Here is a 17,383-nt window from a genome sequence, read left to right as displayed (position 1 = left end):
CTTTAACTAAAGCATATAAGAGCAAATATAACAAAAGAGATGGAACAAGTGCTAACAACGTCAAACAGAGCATGTAAGAGCTAATAATGAAAGATATAACATGTTATGACAAATTCAATTAAATTCACGGTCAAATATCACATATAGCTCGTGTACACACTCTTCACCTCGCGTACACGTCTTCCATGTAATACAAATAACACAATCAATCCAAATCTTAAGGGGTAGTTCCTCCACACAAAGTTAGGCAAGATACTTACCTTAACTAGGCCAAATCAACCCTCGTAAATAGCTTTCCCCCTACAATTCGCCTCCACACACTTCAAATCTAACCAAAAAATGACTTAATAACATCAAACAATGTAAGAGAAACCAATTACGATAGATAAAGCTATGATCTTTACACATTTCCCAAAAAGTCAACAAAAATTAATCCCGAACCCGCCCGGTCAAAACCCGGGTCCAAGGGTAGATTTACACTACCCATAACCCCATGAGTTTGTTTTCAAATCCGAGTCCAAATCGACTCTCAAAACTCAAATCTTCATTTTTCAAAACTTTGACAAAAATTTCCAAAATTACTCTTTGATTCTTATTAAATTTGATGTTAAATCTAAAATATAATCATGAAATATAGTTGGAAATTGATTAAAATCACTTACCCAATATTTGTATATGAAAATCCCCTCACCAAATCGCCTCCGACTGAGCCTAGAGTTCTAAAATGAGAGAAAGTGGTATGAAATCCCGACTTTCTACCTTTTTTCAGTTGCAGATGTCGCAATTACGAAGAATTTTTCATAAATGCGGCACTGAGAGACTATGGGGGAAGTCGTAAATGCTACATGGGCTTCGCAATTGCGAAGCCTGCTTCCCTCGTAAATGCGACAAAATCAACGCAAATGCGAACATACCTAGCCCAGGTACCACTTCGCAAATGAGACCCAAGCATCGCAAATGCGACACTTGAGACCCCTCGCTAAGGTCACAATTGCGATGATGGTGTTCGCAATTGCGACACTTGAGGCATTAGCACACCAGCAATGTAGATTCAGTCCAAAACCATTTTGAAACACGTCCGAAACTCACCCGAGCTCTCGGGGCTCCAAGTCAAATATCCGCACAAGTCTAAAAATATAATACGAACCCGCTCGCGTGATAAAAATACAAAAATAACATCTAGAACTACAAATCGGACATCAAAACGCATGAATTTCAAAGAAATGTTCAAGAACCTCTAGAATTGCAACCAATTGTCTGAATCCTAACAAATCAACTCCAAAAGACACCAAATTTTGCAAACAAGTTCTAAATAGCATAACAGACCTATTCCAAATCCCAAAACTAAATTCTGAACCCGATAGCCAAAAGTCAACCTACGGCCAAACTTGAGAAAATCTTCTAAACCTCAAATTGTCAACTTTCGGGAAAACAACACAAATCAACCTACGGACCTCTGAATTCGATTTTGGGCATACGCCCAAATCCCAAATCACGATACGAACCTATCGGAGCTATCAAAATACTATTCTGGAGTCATTTTCACAAAAGTCCAATTTTGGTCAACATTCCTAACTTAGGTTCCTTAGCCAAGAACCAAAGGGTTCAAATCAACCCAAAAACTTTCCGGAACGAAACTAACCAACCCCGCAAGCCATAAAACCACAAATACACATGTCTAAAGCATCAAAAGGGGAAACAGGGTTCAAATACACAAAATGACCGGTCGGGGCGTTAGAAGAACATTGAGTCTTTAAACTTCAAAATCCCGAAATCTCCATACCTGATCTAACTCTCCCACTTAAATGACCGACACATCACGCATACTCAATCCCATCATGCAAAATACTTCTATATATATTCCGCATCAAGTAGTAAAATCTGAACGTCAGCGGTCATGTAATGATGCAGCCGATCATTTTGTGTATTTGAGCCTCGTTTTCCCTATTTGATGATCCCCTTATGTTTGTGTATTATTTAGTGTCTTAAGTAGGTTTCGCATCGGCAAGGGTTTTTCTGCAGATGCGGTGTCATAGAAGCGACAGTTGGGTCCGCAGAAGCGGTAATCGCTCGGCAGAATATTATAATCGAGGGTTTGGCTTCATTTTTCATATTTAGAGATTGGAAGCTCGGTTTGGGGCAATCTTTTTGGCGATTTTCACCTACTTGGATTGAGTACGTGTTCTTAACTCAGATTTGATTATTATTCCTGATTATATCTTTGATTTTGGCTTTTGGTTGATGAAATCTGAGGGAGAAATTGGGGTTTTTGTGCTAGAATTTTGGAGAGTAATTATTTGGGATTTGAACCTCGATTTGAATTCGGATTTGGGTGAATCTTATATATTTGGACTCATGTTGAGATGTGTGAACACAATTTGTTTTTTTTTTTCCGATTTTCGGGGTGCGGGCCCGAGATAATAAAAAAAGAAAAGTTAGTATATTTGGATGAATAGCGAAATTGTTGTATCCTACGGTGGGTGCCAAATTATTTAACCCAAAATTTAATTTTTAAGACAAAGCAATTAAATTTATAATTGAGGGCTGAAAGGAGCAGATTCAATCCAAAAAATAACTAATTATAGAGAATGAAATGATGAGTTGTAAAGCAAGACGAGAAACTAATATTATTTGATGGCCGCGTGGAGCTTGAATGTTTGGAGCCGTATCTACTATAGAGCTTGTAAGATCGCTTAAGGTGAAAATAATAGCCTTTCAAGTAATGATAGTGATTCAAGAGATTATAGATTGTTCTTGCAAACGAACAAGTGTTAATTTGTTTATTATCTTTACCTAGTTAGGATATATGAAGAAGATAGCATTTGCGTACCGCCGGTGTCTTCATAAAGGGAAAAGACCCAAATATTGACATCAATAAACGAATAAAACAAAATCGGGGTTAACCATAATTCTGAGCAAAGCAGGCAGTTAGAGCCTTTTGACCCTGGGTTCACCATACCAAGCGTACAACATCATAATTAATACGTAGTAACTTAGGGGTCGTTAGGTTGATTGTTAGAGTTATGTAGGTAATAGTAATATATGAATTAGTCATGCAGGATTTAGTTACGTTGTGATTAGTTATGCAAGGATTAGTTATGTAGGGATTAGTTATGCGAGATTTTATTATGCGAAAATTAGCTGTATAAGGATTAGTAATATAGAAATGTAGTTTATTCTATTAAAAGTATATTTTAGATTTATTTTTAAACCGTATAAATTATTTCACGTTCTACCCTACATAAATAATATATAGATTCCCTTATAACTTATACACATGTTAGTAATACGAAAAAAAAAATATGAACCAAATATTGTATCAGTAATAATGTATTTTTTTCCAAGTTTGTAATGCTAGTTTTAACAAATGGATAACTCATCTCTAATCGACTATGAAACGACCCTAAGTAATTAATGCACGTCTCTGACTAATAGCCAATCTTGTTTCAAATCTTCCACCTTAGCCTTTATTTTGTCAGTACCAGCACTTAGCTTCAATTTGTAATTGTTTAAAAATTGATTGAGAGCATAGGGTGATGATGGGCGAAGAAGGTCGGAAAGAAGCAATGGAGAGTCTATCTCTTGACGACGATGACGACGATAACAAATCGACGTCCAAATCCTACTCTAATTACCGAAGTGCCATGACTTCCCTTTCCGATTCCCACCATCCTCTCTCCCCGTCAGTCGTCGCTACACCTGCCGATTCCGATCCCTTGTCTGAAACTTCCTCTATTCAACCCCCTTCTCCTTATGCCGACATTGTTGAAGAACATAACGGCATCCAAAACCCTAACGACGACTCGACAATGCCGGAGATACCTCCCTCTTTAAACTTGGAGTATTTGAATATCACGGTTTCAGATCCGCACAAGGAAATGGAATCGGGGTCAATTGTTCCCGGCAGTAATACTTACGTTACCTACTTAATCACTACGAAAACCAATTTACCCGATTACGGAGGATCCGATTTCAGCGTTCGGAGACGGTTCAAAGACGTGGTTACGTTATCGGATCGATTGAGCGAAGGTTACAGAGGGTATTTCATTCCTCCGAGGCCAGATAAGAGTGTAGTGGAGAGTCAAGTGATGCAAAAGCAAGAGTTCGTGGAGCAGAGAAGATCCGCACTGGAGAAGTACTTGCAGAAGCTTGCATCACATCCGGTGATCAAGAAGAGTGATGAATTGAGAGTGTTTTTGCAGGTGGACGGTAATCTTCCTTTGCCTACGACCACTGATGTGGCATCTAGGGTTTTGGATGGAGCAGTGAAGTTGCCCAAGCAGTTGTTCGGAGGGGACTCAGGGGGGAATGTGATTGGGCCGCAGGATGTTGTGCAACCCGCTAAAGGTGGCAGGGATTTGCTGAGGTTGTTCAAGGAGTTGAAGCAGTCTGTTGCGAATGATTGGGGCGGGTCAAAGTCACTTGTGGAGGAGGAGGATAAGGATTTCCAGGAAAAGAAACAGCGGTTGCAAAATCTTGAGCTGCAACTAAGTAATGCATCAAAACAGGTATCTCATTTCGATTTAAGTTATATGCTGACACTGTAATTAAACTTATTTTAGCAGGTTACGTAATAGTATTTATTATGGTTACCTGCATTTAACTTTTATGCGACCTGATTGTGTAGATATGTTTTGCACCATGGCGCATAGAACTTAAAACTCTTTTCATTTCCCTATTCGCCAATTATACTATTTCTAATTCTAATTCTACATATTTTTGTGCTTTTATTTTCAATCCGAGTTTATTAGTGTCACATTTTCCTGTAGGAGTATAATGACACTGGTCTAACCAGAATTCTCAAGTAGCTAAATGGTTTTGTTACCATTGTCAAAAAAAAAAAAAGGTAGCTCAATGGTTTACAAATTTTGTTCCTGAAATGGAACATGTATTGGTTTGCATATTACCCATTGAGTTCTGTGAACATTGTTCTGTTTGTTATTAGTTAATCTTTTATAATTTTATTCCAAATTAGGCCGAATTACTCGTGAAAGCTCAGCAAGATATGGGGGAGACGATTGGAGAACTGGGGCTAACATTTATTAAGTTGACGAAATTTGAGAATGAGCGAGCTACGTTGAGCTCTCAGAGAGAACGCGCAGCTGATATGAAAAATGTGGCTACTGTGGCTGTTAAAGCTAGCAGATTGTATCGGGAGTTGAATTCACAGACAGTGAAGCATTTGGTAACCATTTTATCCTTTAGAACAGACCTTATGTTTATAAGAGTGGGCCTTGTTTAAAACACTCATTTCTCTTTGAATTATATACTAGTTTCTAAACGCGTGCATTGCACATGAATTCCACTTCAATTGGTACAAAGTTTTCAATACGACTGAAATATTAGTAAAACATGTGCATGAGATATAAACATTTAAAGGAAAAAAAAATATAAGCTCAAAATGATGAATAAGGATCCTATAGTGGCTGAAATCAAACTGATCGAAACTTATGCAGAAGAACGTTTATTTTAGTTAGGTAGGTACGATATGTAATTAGTTACATTGATTTTGATGAAGTACAAACATGTGATATGATCGGATCTCGCCTAATACTTCTTTATAAACAGCGTTTTATTTTCATGTGTTATTCTGACTTCTTGGTTTTTCTGTCATGTCCAATACTTTTGTTGTGATAGGTATCCTCTTGAAAGTTGCAACTATCACTAATATATGGTTGTGATCTATATATCTGAAGATAGCTATAACTGTAAGTTTATTAACAACTTTGTTTTTGAAATCATCTCAAACTGTACCATCGCAACTAATAATAACAAGTTACACAGGCTATTCGTCTAAACAAGAATGTTGAGTTTTATGAGTATAGTTGTGAAGATATATTTAAGAGGAGAAACAACCACAGAAATCAGCAAAACAATTATACAAAGCAGCAAAAAATGCAACATATTTGCGTGAGTTAACAATTGCATCTTCGCTCTCCGAGTTATAGGTGACAAACATGCAGGACTAATTAAAAGAAAAAAAAGTTTTCAGAAAGAGTTAATCACTTTCAAAGCATGCCTAGGTGTTCGAGCAAAGTCTATTTTAACACGATAAACTTTATGCTCAAGAAGTAGTGAATCTATTCTACTTCTATTAAACAAGAGAATTAGGTTAAATGAATTACCAAAAAGTACATAGGCCGAACCAGATTTGACTGTTGCAGAGCCAAAGAAGAGTACTTTGTAAATGGATTGCCATGAATATACGGGTTGATTTTTTCATTAGCAACTAAAGGAGTAGAAGAGTCACTAAAGTGAATGCTAGATTTCTTCAACTCCCAAGAAAAGTTGATCTAGGAATTACAATCATTAAAAGCAAATGCCTAAATTTAATATACAAACTATGAACATGTAGGGACTAACTTTTACGTTTTATTTAAACTGCATAATATTCACTGATGAAATTCACGACTCCTTGGGATCCTTTAGACCTTTACTTTATAGGAGTTTTTCTCTTTTTGAATCTCTTTTTGAATATATGCCCAAAAAAAAAGAAGAGTAATGATATTACAATTGACACCTTGTTCTTTTAGGATTTAGAAGGATAAGAAGGTCATTTAATTTGTTTTTCTCTAAGCCGAGGGTCTATTGGAAACAATCTTTCTATCTTCACAAGGTAGGGGTAAGGCTGCGTATATATTACCCTCCCCAGACCCCACTATATATATATATATATATATATATATATATTATTTATGATATATGATATGATATGATGATTAAAGAAACAAATTCCATGAATGGACTCCGGACCTTACCTTTTAATACTCGAATTATATGTATTGCAGGATATTCTACACGAACACCTGAGTTTAATGTTGGGCGTACACCATGCATTTTCAGACCGGTCAAGTGCTTTATTGACAGTGCAGACTCTCATTTCGGAATTGTCTTCTTTAAGTTCAAGAGCAGAGAAACTTGAAACAGCAACTTCTAAGATATTTGGAGGTGATAAATCAAGAGTTCGAAAGTCGGAAGAGTTAAAAGATGCCATTAGGGTCACTGAAGATGCCAAAAGCTGTGCCATCAGAGAATATGAGCGCATTAAGGTATTTAGAATTAGCTCATGGCGTCTGCGGTTGGTTCATTTAATGTTTGTTTCATTGCCATTGTGTGCTCTACTAGTTCTGCCTTACATTCTACGTCTTTTGTTGTTTGAAAAGTGGCTTATTGTCATTGGATAACTTCAAATTTACTACTGTTTGTGTTGCTGAAGTGATGTTATATTGATTACCCCAATTAGCTAAAGCAAACTTTCTCATTGGTTATTTGAGATATGCAGTGCATTTCATCTTGTTGGAGGTGATTAAAAATCCTTGTCTCTTATTACCTTAGGTCTCTTATGATATTTAGCGATTCATGTTGAAAATCCTTATGAATGATTCCTGTTAGATAATTTTGGTAAATTGCTAAAATGGCCCAGAGTTGAACTTACCCCAAGTTTCAAATATTAGCAGACTGAAACAAGTCGCTTAGTCTGTTGATTACAGCTCATTCTTCTTTGAATCTTTCTAGTGACATGGCACATTTGTTCTAACCTTGCAGACCTAATCTTTATCTTAAATGCTACTTCTATAGCTGCCTCCATTAAGACGAATACAATGTTTCCCCAGTTTTATGTTCCTCGTCAATTTTATAAATGTATGTAGGTGTATTCATGATAATAGTATTTCTAATTGGTGTAGATGTATTAATTGAAGTACTTACCCAAAAAAAGGATGTTTTTTTTTTTTGATATGGTAATGAATTTCATAGAAGGCATCAAGGAGATGCAAAAATTACAGAGCAAGAATATAAAAAACGACAATGTTAGCTCTATTACAGAAGGACTATTCTAAAGTGAAGGAGCTAACAAAGTCCAAAAAGGTTTCAGGGGAAGTTACAGGGGACAGGTTGCTCCAACTACGAAGACTTGTTAAACATCTGGTTTTAAGAATGTAGTTTAGAGTAGACATGCCATCAAAACATCTAGTATTTCTTTCTGTCCAGATACACCAAAAAATACAAGCAGGGAGCATCTTCCATACTTTGCTGATGGATTTTCCAACCTTCCATGAGATCCAGCTAGCATCTTTTACACTCTCAGACATAACCAAAAAACGGATGTATTTAGTGAAGAATACTTTCTTTCCGCGTAGCATATTGTTCTTTTCAATCTGAAAGAGCTGCGTGGTTTTGCCCTTTGACAGTTTACTTCTCAAGTTCTTTGATGTAATAATTTAAAAAATTTCAAGATCCAAAGCTAATAATTCTTTTTGAGAAAAGGAGCTAATATAGTAATTTTTTGTTCTATCTCCACCAATAAAATCACAACTGATACAATGCTTTTAGTCTCTGTAAATAAATTGATACATTTTTATTGTCTTAAACTACTTAAAACTTTAAAGATGCGGTTGTGGACTCTTATCTTCAATGAAATTTCAAGTGAATATCCATGAAACTTCTTCTTGTCCTATGTCTGGCAAATTGCACTATACTTTTTCTCTGACAATCTTAGTCAATCTTAGTAGGCTGACAATCCTTCGAAAATCACCATCTTAAACTAAGTTTCCACCTTTTTCTTTCAATAAATGTCGGGTACAGTATAGTTGCTTTCATTTCCATCTCATTTGTGAATAGTCCTTGTACTTATCATTCAATCAGCTATGCCCGAACCCCTATCAAAGTTGGATTGGCTGTATGAATCATCTGAAGCTGTATGCTTTCTTCAGGCCTAATTATATGCCCGAATTCAGGCCTTAAAGGCCAATTAGGGGTTCTCTAAAATTGAAGGGTCTCTGAATCTAACATTTGTTCTTACGGTCGTATACTAGTATTAACCAGACTAAGAAATCTCTTGGCAAACACCTCCCATAATACAAGTGCACTGACATAACTATACCTTAATACCAGCTAGTTGGTATCATCACCTAATGTGGAACTAATCCAAAAAATATCTAGGATAGTCTAGAATCAGAATCACAATCATAAAGTAAGGTAGCAAGTTTGGGGATCACAAATCGTAACCAAAACTTTAGTCCCTGCTGTTATCATTGTGTTTGGCGGAGACCGGAGATGGAGAAACACGCAAACGGGTTGAGACATCAATTTATCCCATGTGATAACTTCTACCCTGCCCTCCCATGTGATATCCTTTTAGAGGGCTTATAATCTGCACCCTTTTCTAATAAAACCCATGCTGAGATGAACCAGCTTTTGGACAAAATATATTACCCTGTTCAGTCTCTAATTAGACACTTAAGACACGAAGCAACTATCATACTTTAATTGCAGAAGTTGGAGAGAATGTAGAGAATTGGAGAAAACACTAGAACTATGAGAAGTTGGGGAGAATGTACATTTTGTGGTAGGAGTAAAATCATCAGAATCAATTCCTTTAAGCTACCTTGAGTTTGTCTTGATAGTCATCCTGCGAAATATAGGACAAGCGCTGGCTGTACATGAACTATACAGTAAGTAGAAATAGAATTACTAAAATTTTTGGTTCTTAATCATGCTGAACTAACTTAAAGAGTGTATTTATGAAGTTATGTCCGTTTAAGCGTTGCTGGGCTATAAGATTGACTTCTAGGCTCATCCTAGGCTTATCTTTGCGTTCACACAATTGCAGGCGCCAACCATAATTTTAGCTGCCCAAGTGGATGCATATTCTTTTATTCATCTTGTTGATGTGAATGCTTCTGAGAATTTTTTGTTTTGATCCCCTGCCTCTTTATATTTTTGGGAAATTAATAATCTCTGTAGTTAGTCTTATTAAAAAAATAATTTCAGTTGTTAGGGTGTGCTTATGTACTGTTCTTTCGGGAGCCCTAACAATTTATTTGTCTGATTACAGGAGAGTAATCGAAGTGAGATAGATAGAATAAATAGAGAAAGGCATGCTGACTTTGTGAAGATGTTGAAAGGATTCATAACTAATCAGGTACCTCATTGTTTTCTGACTGGTTTCTCTTTTAGATATTGCTAGACTTAAGTTCCATTTCTTGTTTGTTGGTAGTACTGCCTCCACCTGCCACACTCCAAGATAAAAAGAGGGGGAGGGGATTAAAAGAAACAGACAAAACGGAATAAAAGAAACAGGAAAGTGAAACATCCATTAAAGGATTTTGCTGATAGCTGAAAAAGTGATAGTCGCATTTAAGTTTTCATTGTTGGTATATTAGCTATTAAACAAAGAGATTTGTGTTCATCTGCACCAGTGTTTACATGTCTTTTTATGTCAACTAAAATGTTGCTTTGATATATAGCAGCATGATGTCTGATCAATTGAGATGAGTGACATTTTCTGATTGACTAGTGTTGTCACACTTACAGTGCACCAGCAAGGAATCATGGAGGGAGGTGCAACTAAAAGTCTAGTTAACAATGGTGATTAAATTGTAGCAATCATTGCCAGACTTTTTCTTCTTTCTCCTTCTCCTAACCACTGCTTTCCCTTGTTTTTTCATGTGTGTGTTTAGCATTTATTGTCTTACAGATGCGTCAATTCTTAAACAGACACATGGCCATGTTTGATTATGCAAATCAGCTAAGATACTTAAGTAGGATGTGATAAAATTAAGATACTCTCCCCTAACTCATGTTAGACAAAATATCCCATGCTTCGTGTAACTTACCCAGCATAGATGAGTAGATGGCTTTTGCATAGAAAATGACTCTCCCTCTTGGATAATGTCCACATTTCTTTTGTACCAAAAACTAGCGTCCACCGTCGTAAAAGAGTGAATTAGACAGCTGTACTCAATTGCTATTTTCAGGGGACCTACTTTAACTCTAGCCAGTCAAACTGGTTTCTTTTGTTAAATTTTTAATAAAGAAAAGGTAATATATGGTCCCACATGTGTCCTCACCGAATGGACAATGATTCTAATTTTCTGTTTGTCTCTTTCTATATAAATTCAAATTAAGACCCATAGCCCTCGATAACTTCTAGGTTATCAAAAATATATAAATAAATTAAATTAACAAAGTTTACTGTACAACTTCAGTTGATTATTTACACAAACTGGAATTTTTGCCCTTGGGTGTGGTGGGTAATGTCACTCACCATCCTAGCTAAGTTGGCTGGAAAACGAGATGCATTCTCTTCTGATGTAGAAAGTTGCTAAGAAATAGACATCATATGGACGCATATCAAGTGCTAGTTAGAATTTGAAATTTGAAATGATAGATGGGCCTGCCAATAGTTGAAAGGTAAATGGGCTTTGTATATCTTTGGAGGGTGGATGGATGTATTTTAAATTTGGTGAGAAAGGATATGTGATGTACTTTCAAGGTTTTGCACCTCTCAAGCACAAAGAAGAGAGAAAAACAAAAGCACCCCGCTAAAGTTTTTCACAAAACTAGCGAAAGCGTTCTTGGACTTCTTCAATTTCTTGAGATTCTTGGGCCTCAATTGGACTAAGGCTAATTAGTGTAAGTATTTTAAATTCGTGGCCAAATTCTCCAAATCCATTGGCACCTTCATGAGCCCAATAAGCCTCCATTGTTGTAGAAAACATGACCTCCCCTTGTACTTCTCTAACATCAAGATTTGAGCTTGTATGTTCATCAATATGGTCCATAACTTAATTAGTGACGGAAGGAAAGGAAGACACAAAAACCAAAGAATAAGGCCCAAAGAAGGTTATACTAATTGAAAGTATCAAACCCATTCGTATACAGTGTAAGCTAAGATTTTAGCGAGCCTATTTGGACAATGGACCAAGATAATATAGAAGCCTTTTGTCAATACATACATACATACATACATACTTACATATATATATATATATACATACATACATACATACTTACATATATATATATATATATATATATATATATATATATATATATATATATATATATATATATATATAGATGGGTGGAATGGTTGAAATAGAATGACAAGGAAATAGAGGTAAGAAAAAGATAATTGTAATGTGGCACAAATGTAATTGGGATCGCAAAAAGAAACAAATTCGTTGTCATTCAGTTTCATTCATTTTGAGGATGTAAATACATGAGTTAAAAGGATACCCTCAGGTGCATATGCGCCATGGTGCAAAAAGAACCAAAAAAAGTTGTAGTAGGAGCTGACCTTTATAAAAGGTCATTAGGACCAGATCTAGTCTGTAGGGGATACTTCTATCTTACAAGATTTATGAAGGAAAGGAACTGGCATCCCTAAAGTGACAAAATCAATGAAGGAATATCTCCAAGGTTATATTATCTCTTGCGAATTACAAGGAGGCCAGTTCACATGATTCATGAGGGCACCTCCGGTAGGTGCTTAACAATATGGTAGGTGCTTCACTAAGGTCTTCTTTTAAAGATGGTGTAGTATAAAAGGAGATATTATTAGGACTTTGGAGCATTTTTATTAAGAGGGCACCTTTTGAAAAGAGCTTTCATATAACATTGCTTTAATTCCTAATGAAAAAGGCGTTGCCGAAATTAGAGATTATACCAATGAGTCTTACTGGGAAAAGCACCTACTAAATTGTCGAAGGCTCTCACCCAATTTCTCAAGAAAAGAAGACATATAGGTAAATTGATATTTGGGAAGCGGAATGCCTTCATCAAAGGTAGGCAGATAATGCTTGCAGTTTTGGGTGCTAATGAATGCTTAGGTTTTAAATCGAGATCAGAAGGTACATGAGTTCTATATAAACTTGACTCGAAAAAGGCATTTGACCATGTAAATTGGACATTTTCTTACATTAGTTAATTGCTTTTCGCATGGAATTCCTAACTATCTAATGCCACTACTACCCAGTATGAGCGAAGTATAGATGCAATTGAATACAAATAGGATATGACTTCCTATGGAAAGAGAATAATGAAAAGAAGAAGATACATGTAAATATAACGATCAAAAAATGAAGACACAGGTGAAGATTATGGAAGAGAAAAACTTTTGTTGAAATTTATGACTAAAAAATATACAAGAGGCTTTTATTAAGGAAATTTAGGCCTCATTTGTTTGCACTTAATATAGGTCTGAATCTTAATCTTTCATATCTTAGTCATTAAGTGCATTTCATATTTGGATCTTAATCTTAATAATTCAGATCTTAACCATCAGTCTATTTGTTTTTTTAGTTTTACAACCACTTAATGGGTCTGAATAGATCTTAATGATTAAGATCTATAACATAGTCTTAATATCATTAAGATGTTATACATTTAAGAATTTATGTAAAAAATGACATTTCACCTTAACTCTTACACTTTCACCACTAACCACCACTGCTATCGCAGTTCCCATCATTATAGACTACCACCACCACAAGCCACCACCCATTACTACCAATACTCAGCCACAACCACCATCGCTTTCAAGCACGAATGTCAGTTGTCACCACCATTAGCCATCATTTACAACCATCACCACCAATCACTATTACCATAACAACCATCGATCACCACTATCAGCCACCACTATATATCACCCATCCTAGTTATCAGTCACCACCACCATCAATCACCGCCGTTAATTACTATTGTTATCCACCATTTACTACCAATAATCACTACCATCAACCAATGTCCAACACTACCACCAACACCCAGTCAGCCCCCACAACCACCACCTTTAGCCATCACTACCACCGACCACAATATAATTTTAAAAAATATTTTACTAATATAATATTAAATTAATTATTATTATTTTGATTGAATTTATATTTATTAATGCTGAAATAAGAGAAAACAAACAGTCTTAATTATTCAGTATTTAGATCTTAATATATTATCTTAATATTCAGATGTGAATTCAGATTCAATGTGAATTCAGATTCAGACGTTTTAATCTTAATACACATTAATATTCAGATGCGTATTCAGATTCAGACGTCTTAATCTTAATAAAAACAAATGAGGCCTTAGAATACCTATAATGATTTGTTTTACCCAATAAGGTAAGTAATTGTTCTGTAATTAAATATAGAATATTTTAGAGTGTCCTATGGAATAGTCTGTATAATTCTCCTTAATCAAGTTGTACGAATTAGATAGATTGTGAATCTAGACATAACTTCATTAATTGGCTGGACTTTGAACATGCCTCTTCAAACTTGATGTGGTAAAAATACCTGAATAGCAAATTAAAATTGGAAAATCAAGTTTAGCATGTTGGATCGACGTTTATCTCTTCATCGCCTTCTTAAGACAAAGCTAATTGAGTATTGGCGCCACTGTGGATACATGAGGAGAAGTTTTTTTGGGAAGAGTGAGCAAAAATTCGATTTGCAGGGAGAATGCTCAATACATAAACTCTTATACAGTAGATTAGAGATACTTTTCTAAACATTGATCGAAAATTTAAGGATCAGAGAGAGGACTCTCTACCATATCATGAAATGAAAAAAAAGAAAGAATAAGAAGCGGTGATGTTGGAATAATCACCAAAAGGATGCGCCATGCCATGGAGCCATCACCTGAAATAAGAGTGCTATCACTAGAATGGTCACTTAAACAAGACAAGAATATTATGAAAAGAAGAAAATAAACTTTATCCTAACAAACAGACATAAGGCCTGATAAGCAAAAGTTACTTAAAGTCTTTTCTGGGATCGTAGAAGCCCTAGAACCATGTGAAGATAATAGAAAGAAAGGTAATTGCTTCTAAACACCAGCAATCACTTGATGCTGGTTTTTGTTTATAAAATTACTTTATAAAAAAACAATAGAGAAGAAAGGAAATAATTTGTTGAATTGATGATTAACATTATACAGTAAGAACTCGTTGTATAGGAATCTTATACTATGTACAAGATGGTAGGTAGTTACTTCTATGAATAATAAGGTAAGTAATTACCACATAATTAAATAGAGAATATTTTGCAATATCCTTTAGAATATTCCATAACATTCTCCTTACAAGTCTAATGAATCTAGACATCTATTATTTCATTAGTTCTTTTGACATCCAACAAACCACTTAGTAAAGTGGTAAAAAATGCAGAATAGTCAAAAGCGGAAAGTACAGAAAAACGTCAAAGCCTGTGGGGGCTTTAAGCGCAAATCGGAATTAAAGGGTTTGGGTATTTATGAAGAAAAGCATTAATGAAGAAAAATAATATACAGGATGAGGTTTTACGGTATTGAAACTGGCGAGGAAGTCAATGAAAAGTTATAATTATGGAGAAGCACATTGAGAAGGATTTTAGGATAAGTACATTTAATGCAAAAAATATGTACGCGAAGTTTAGCCCCATAAGAAGAATGAAGGTAAAGTATGATTATATGAGATTGCGATGTGTAAATGCAAACAATTAAGATATCAAGACTTCCAAGAGCATCATCATAGTATGAAGATGTAACCAATAGAATTGAAATTTGATAAATGAAGAGGAGAGGTGTTGCGTGAGTGCTATAAGATTGGAAGATACCTTACAAAGTGAGAGCCAGATCTCATGGAACAGTAATGTCATTTGAGAGTGAATGTTGGGCTTTAAAGTCTAACATATCTACAAGATGAGTGCCACGGAAATGAGTATGGTAAAAGGAAGTGCGACCATACAAAATTAGACAAGATTATAAATGATTATATCCATCAGAGGATGAATGAAGCACATTTAGATGAACAAATTAGAGGTCACTGGAGATAGACTATATATCCTATGTAGACATCCATATGCACCAGTCTGTAGGTGCAGAAAGAACTTCGCAGGATGTTAGAAGTAGTCGGCCCAGAATGCCTATGTTCTTTCCTAAAAACTATTTCAGATGAATGAGAAATTACGTCCTATGATGATTGATGTGCTTAGAGCAGGTGAAGCAACTCTAAATTCATATGGAGGGTAGTTGTCGCAGGAAACCTATTATTTCTTGAGACGTGTTGGAAAGGCATCATCTGCTTCTATTGAATGGTAAAAGAAACTTAATTGGATTGCTGAAGTCCTAGCAGAACTGGTTTTCCTGGATCAATTTAAATAATTTCCCTTACTTTGAACTGAGAACTTCTTTCTTTTTCTTTCTTCAGCTAATATTCCGGAGTCTTACAATATTACTTATCGTGTATTATAAAACTTGCTTTAAATTGAGAACTACTTTCTATTTCTTCCTTCAGCTAATATCTGATACCCCTACTATTGCTTCTTATGAGTTTTAAAACTTCAGTACATATATTGGATTTGACATGCTTTAACATTATTGATAGTGATTCTCTAATGCGAAGGCTTTTTCATGAATGTAACAGGTGGCTTATACAGAGAGAATTGGACAAGAGTGGTCGAAAGTTGCAGAGGAGACCAGTCGTTATTCAAGAGAGAATGCATAAAATGTATGCTATAAAACCAGATTTTACCTTTTCCTTCTTTCATTCTCGTTTTTATTGAGGTGTACAGTGGGAACATTAGAGACACATCTATACTCTCAAATTTTCCTGAATTCCCCACTCTTAGGAGTGTCCTCACGCTTAAAAATTGTTTTCTTGTTTCTCAATAGAAGGTTTCCTTTCAGTGTTTTGTATGAGTGATAAGCTGCTAACTGGTAAGCATGAAACCGAATTGCAGTTCTGTGGAAGGATGGCTTATTTTCTGGATAGTATTCATGGCCAAATTGAGGAACCAGTTTAATTGTAATTCAATCTTGGCACCGGTCGCTTTCTCAATGAACTGGAAAGTGTGCAGTGCTTCCTTGCGGCTACCTGCCTTGACCTGTGCCTGTCTTGAACACGAGTGATAACCCTTAGAAGTAGCCTGTTGAAACAAAAGCTCGAGAATAATATATCTTTTCCTTTGAGGCATTACGTGCATTTGCTCCTATAGTTTTTGGATGAGCTCAGTATCCAGATCCTTGTATTTACCAGGATCCTGCTTAAAGTTTTAAGATTCAAGAGCGAAATTACATTTTTGTATCTGTGTTTAAGGGTTATATGTTTTTTGTCTTATTCCTTTCGTTGTGCAGATAATTCTTCGGAATGGAAAATGCTAGCCTCTCAATGATAAATCTTGAATGGAAAATATCAAGTTCCTTTCGCATGGTCAATTTGTTCCGTTTTTTCTTATTTAGTACGTGATTTGGTCATGTGAGGAGCACATACGCCCCGGTGAGGTGTGAGAGGTTGACATTGGAGGGCCTATGGAGAGAGGTAGAGGTAGGCCAAAGAAGAGGTGGGGAGAGGTGATTAGGCAAGACATGACACAACTTCAGCTGATCGAGGACATGATCCTTGATAGGAAGGTATGGAAGGTCGAGGATTAGGATAGTAGAGTAGGTAGTCTAGAATGTTCATAACAGTAGTATTGGCATGCGGTCTCACTTTCTGTTGGTAGTAAGTTTTTATGCCTAACCGTTGTTTTCTTTCATTGTTGATCACCTTACTGTCTTGTTTTTATTCTGCTTTTATATGGTTTTTTGGTATTGTCCCTTGTCTATATTTTCATTAATG

At 35.7% G+C, this 17,383-nt stretch overlaps 1 protein-coding gene across 2 annotated transcripts; it reads left to right on the top strand.

The window, feature by feature from the left end:
• Positions 1-3,394: 3,394 nt before the first annotated feature.
• Positions 3,395-16,955, top strand: LOC107792285 (sorting nexin 2B). 2 transcript variants are annotated; one of them, XM_016614482.2, is made up of 6 exons: positions 3,395-4,508; positions 4,976-5,185; positions 6,789-7,049; positions 9,836-9,922; positions 16,190-16,273; positions 16,506-16,955. In XM_016614482.2, the coding sequence occupies exons 1-5, from the start codon at positions 3,537-3,539 to the stop codon at positions 16,268-16,270; spliced, it is 1,611 nt and encodes a 536-aa protein (XP_016469968.1). In that variant the 5' UTR covers positions 3,395-3,536; the 3' UTR covers positions 16,271-16,273; positions 16,506-16,955. The 2 variants fall into 2 exon arrangements, with proteins under 2 accessions (XP_016469968.1, XP_016469970.1); XM_016614484.2 differs by lacking the exons at positions 16,190-16,273; positions 16,506-16,955 and adding an exon at positions 10,315-10,374 and having other exon boundaries at positions 3,439-4,508.
• The last annotated feature ends 428 nt before the right edge of the window (positions 16,956-17,383 follow it).

Source organism: Nicotiana tabacum, chromosome 2, assembly GCF_000715075.1.
Source record: "Nicotiana tabacum cultivar K326 chromosome 2, ASM71507v2, whole genome shotgun sequence".
NCBI classification, from domain to species: domain Eukaryota; kingdom Viridiplantae; phylum Streptophyta; class Magnoliopsida; order Solanales; family Solanaceae; genus Nicotiana; species Nicotiana tabacum.
Note: the sequence above shows the minus strand (reverse complement) of the source record. Positions and strands in the feature narration are given on the sequence as shown.